The following is a 4,758-nucleotide window of genomic DNA, read 5'->3' on the forward strand; positions in this document are numbered from 1 at the left end:
GTGTTTTCTGAAGTTGCAGGGCGTTTGGCCCTGCCGTCTACCGTAGTAGTTTCCGACTGGAAACCCAGAAATTCCAACATTCCATGTAAAATTGAACACAACAAACAGCATAGTCCGTGCCTGGCATCATGGCAGTACCAAAAGTTGAAAGAAAGTAGGGCTGCATCATTATGGCCAAAATGATAATCACGATTATTTTTGATCAATATTGAGATCACGATCAATTATCACGATTATTTGTTGATTTTAACCAAAATAAATTGTATTGTCACTTAGGCTATTTATAACTGCTTTCGCATTCATATTGTGCTACCTTCCTCTTATGTTGAAGTTAGAGGCAACAGAAACATTGCCGCACGTCACTTTAGATACACTAATAACACGTTACACACCAGGTAACATTAACGTTAGCTACAGTGGGAACTGGATTAACGAGGCTAAAATGCTAAAATGTTAAAATGCTAAAAAAAACAAAAAACGTAACCATTTCACTGTAGAGGATTCCAACAGTGGGACGTACAACAGTCTGCTGCTAAAGCTACGAGCCAGGGCTCCAGATTAACTTGTGCCTTGGTTGCACTGGTGCGCCTAAAACAAAAAGTCAAAACAAAATAAACTCTAATGAAAAATGCAAAACTATAATAACCTTAGTTTGGTACTGCCAATTTGTTTTGTCATGGTCAAAAAAAGGTGACAGAGAATTGTAATATTAGTTGAAAGCAAAAAAAAAGTTGTAATTCTTATTTTTCCCCGAATCGTGCAGGCCTACAATCTCGCACAAAACACAAATGCACACTTACAGAGCATTTCTTTACTTCAGTAACTCTGCGTGTCTGTCCAGGCCTCGCTGAAAGAAGCAGAAGTACGTCTTGCCGAAATCAGGAAGGCTAAGAACGAGTTTGAACGCAGACTGCTCAAACCGATGAAGGACAACAGGTTGGAGATGAAGGAGCCTGAGAAGGTGCTCCAGTACATCGAAGACAAGTCCAAGGTAGAAATAGGTTAGCTTCAGTCTAATGACATCCACCTGTGTAAAGTAGGATTTAAATAAATTGTTAAAAAAAAATAGCTGGACTGCTCATTTTAACCTAACTTACAACATATGCCATTGTTTTACTCCTCATAGTTCAGTTTATACAATTTCCAGACATTTTGAATTTGAGTCTGTTATCTTTCGTCTGTCAACATATCATCATTATTGGCAGCTCCTGAATTTGCCTTTCCACTTTAAATGCTATTTTAGCATGATTATTATCCCGTAGTCTGAAGTTTTGATTCGCCAGTTGTTCCTTCATACTGCAGAAAAGTCAGATGGGATTCAAATAACACGTAATACCCATATCCCTTTAAATGGGAATGGTCCTAACTCCTACCAATATTCATCATCATCCTCCTTTTGTCCACACTGTCTGCTCTGTTCACAAACTCAAACAGGTCTCCCAGTTAGAGAAGTTTACTCTGAAGAACCAGGCACTGAAGGCCCACGAGAAGAAGCTCCAGCAGCAGCTTCAACAGAAAAAAGAGATGGGAAAAGCCGAGTACGAGGTAGAGAATCAGAGTGTGAGGGTGCATATCCAGAGAGGCTAAGAAAGCTGGAAAGAGAGACAGTTTTGTCTCAACAGGTCTCAATAGATTGTCAGTGGATTGTGGGGAGAACATAGCTTGGTAGTAAATACTATGTGTCATTTCAGGACATTTTCCAGGAGTACAGCGAGCACAGAATGGAGAAAAACCTGGACGAACTTCAAGTCAACAATTTGAAAGTACAACGTGTCCTCAGTTCACACAAGGTTTGTCATTAAAAATGTGCGTTCGGGAAAGAGAGAGTACTTTTCTTTGTGTCATTTAGTGGAGATGTATGTCAGCACCTTTGCAGTACAGCTCCAGCTTGGTGTGTGTGTGTGTGTGTGTGTGTGTGTGTGTGTGTGTTGTGTGTGTGTGTGTGTGTGTGTGTGTGTGTGTGTGTGTGTGTGTGTGTCCGTCCACAGGAGAAGCTGCAGAGAGTGACATTGGAGTCCACACAGCTGAGCAATGACATCACCAACAGGAAGCAGATACTGGCAAAAATTGAGGAGGAGCTACAGCATGCCGAAGAGGTTTGTTATTATTCCAAAAATTTAAAAAACTTTATTGACCCAACTTTAATCCCAATATGGCCACCCAAATCCATTGTAGTAATTCCAACATGGTTTGATCCATTAGTAACCAAAGAGGAGCAGAGTAATTTGCAATGAAATGATGTAAGAAAATACCAAAATGCATACATGTGTTCATACTTTGTCTCCTCCTCTCTTTCTTTTTTAAACTGTACTTATATCCTGCTCTTTAGACAATTTCCATTTGTGTACTTCATGCCCTTCCACTTCATTTTCTCCCTCTCCAGGAGCGTTTGAAGGCAGAGGCTCTCAACCAACACCTTCGGCGCCAGATGACTGGTTATCAGGCTCCTGATATCACTGAGTACATGCATGTCAAGGCCAGACACAAGAAGCTGCAGCAGAGCATTCACACTTGGGAGAGGAAGGTTGGGATCGCTGAGGTAAACAATATTTGATTTCCCCCATATACAACCAGCCCCAATTCTCTCCAGGATTCTCTGTCAACTGTGTAAAAAAATGGGATAAGGTTTTGAATTATAGCCTAGTGTTCGTTTCTCCACTTTTATCACACCACACCGAGCCTCAGTCCAGCTGCCGAAAACCCCCCAGTAGTGTGACAGTATTCAAAACAATGGGCTCTCTCTTCTGTTTTCACCAGATGGCCTTGAAGACCCACACTAAAGCTAGGAGCGCACAGAGAGCCACTCTCACTCCTGCATACAGATCTGAGGCTGGAGCTAGATCAGGAGGGAGCCAAATCCCAGTGAAGCTCCCACACATAGCAGAACACCGCACATAGAGAAATAGAAATTCAGAAAGCCTAAAAAAAAGGCCCTGTCACAATATGATGATTTGGCATGATCATTCAATACTTTCCTTCAATGCTTGTCTGGAAATGTAGAGAGAAAACAATGTTCTTTTGTCCTTAAGCTTTAATCCTCATCGTGTCTTTTTTTCATTTATTTTTAATAATGTGTACTTGGGAGATTTTTCCCATGCACCATTTTGATGATAACCCGTATAATAGATGTTCTGTACACTTTACAGCTTGTTCCCTTAATCATTATAAAATCTTTGCATACTGAAATATTCCTTACACTTTATTGGTTAATGTCACTATGGTGTACTTAAACATCCAGTGTTCTGTAATTCATGCGTTCCTCATGTTGGCTATTTGAAAATTTCCTAGATTTAACATCTTGAGCCTTTGAAATAAAAGCTCCCACTGCAGCTGTCAAGATTGTATTAAATCTAGACTGAAAACACTTCTTTTCTCTGGTCCCTTATAGTTTAACTAACAGAAAACATTCCAAACGCCTTCTACGTTACAATCAGTAACCTCCATACCCTGGCAATACCATCATTGTATTTATTATATTTTTTTAACTCTGATGATTGGCACTGAGAATGTGTGCATGCATGTGTTTTACTCCTCGGTAATCTTACTCCTAATGATGTTGGAATGGCTGCTATCCTTTTACTTTAATATTACCATTTTATGCTATTGTGTACTTCTACTCCACCAGATTCCATAGGTTTTGACCAACCACAGCAATAAAGCAGCATTTTACATAAAGTAAAATATTTCATACAATAATGCATGTATAATATGGCACTGTTAAAGGGGCCATTCTGCATAATGAGCGGGGTTTTTAATTGGAAGAGAGTATTGTTACGTTGTGGTATTCCTATGTTTACCCAGATAAAATGATCTGAATACGCTGAAGTTCCTCGATTTAAAAATATAAATAAAAAAATATCCACCTCAAACTCAACAAACTATTTCCTTTATTAGAAAGAAATCCTTGGAGGTATAAGCCCTCAAAGAACTCTAGAGGTTAAGATGTTACATGCCATATATACAGTTATGTACATCAAATGTGCAATGTCACAATGGGTAAGCTGTTTATTATTAATTCTGACATAACTGGGAAATGGCATCGTTACTTATTCACACATCTTTCTGCACTGCATTTTCAACAAAAAAAGCATCCGATGAAAATGCAACAGTACAGAAGTTCCTCAAAACATCTTCAAAGGCACTTTCACAAGTACATGAGTTACAGAGTAGCTTAAAGCCTACAAGTCCTACTGTTGGTGATAATAACATGGTGACAAAAGCACACTTCTTTTTTCTTTCACAAGTGGCGTCATACTGTATCTCTGGATATTTATTCTACATTATTTGTTCTAAGTCAGAAAAAAACAATAACAAAAATGATTACAAAAATAATGAAAGTTAGTAAGTCAGAAGTTAATCATCTTTTGATTATTATGCACAATATCTGTCAAGTCAAAGAATAGTGTAAACCTGCCGTTAGAGAGCATTGCTTATTCATCGCAAACCAAGTCTTTTCTGTGTGTTATTATGCTAGCCAAACAATCCCAGGACATGCACCCAGTTCTGTTACTTCTACAGTACTGAGATTATTAAAAAAAAAAAAAATGCAGGGGGTGCAGCCATCACTCGGTAGGAGCTCTGGCACATACAGTTGTATGTGGCTATTGCATTTGATATTATTACTCAAACTGTACACATAAGGGCTGGTTTTTACCGGTTATGGGAGACTCCCGTTTACTGCCACGCCAGGCCTTTAGAGGTGTCCTCATCCACAAATACAGAAAATACAGAGAGAGAGAGAGAGAGAGAGAGAGAGAG

General features: G+C 39.1%; 2 protein-coding genes across 3 annotated transcripts in view; one reads left to right on the forward strand and one right to left on the reverse strand.

Moving 5' to 3' along the window:
* cfap263 (cilia and flagella associated protein 263) overlaps positions 1-3,035 on the forward strand; it is a gene marked incomplete at its 5' end in the record, with an annotated part of 5,225 nt that extends 2,190 nt beyond the window's left edge. The window contains 6 exon segments of the mRNA XM_032524719.1: positions 842-991; positions 1,435-1,545; positions 1,692-1,790; positions 1,989-2,096; positions 2,384-2,539; positions 2,758-3,035. Coding sequence (XP_032380610.1) covers positions 842-991; positions 1,435-1,545; positions 1,692-1,790; positions 1,989-2,096; positions 2,384-2,539; positions 2,758-2,898 — 765 coding nt within the window. The 3' untranslated portion in view covers positions 2,899-3,035.
* An 834-nt stretch (positions 3,036-3,869) lies between these two features.
* srgap1a (SLIT-ROBO Rho GTPase activating protein 1a) overlaps positions 3,870-4,758 on the reverse strand; it is a 94,996-nt gene continuing 94,107 nt past the window's right edge. For both annotated transcript variants that reach the window (XM_032524712.1, XM_032524713.1), the window contains exon 22: positions 3,870-4,758. This exon is cut by the window's right edge and continues 1,828 nt beyond it. The gene's annotated coding sequence lies outside the window, so the exon portion shown is untranslated.

The sequence above is a fragment of the Etheostoma spectabile genome, chromosome 8 (assembly GCF_008692095.1).
Source record: "Etheostoma spectabile isolate EspeVRDwgs_2016 chromosome 8, UIUC_Espe_1.0, whole genome shotgun sequence".
NCBI lineage: Eukaryota > Metazoa > Chordata > Actinopteri > Perciformes > Percidae > Etheostoma > Etheostoma spectabile.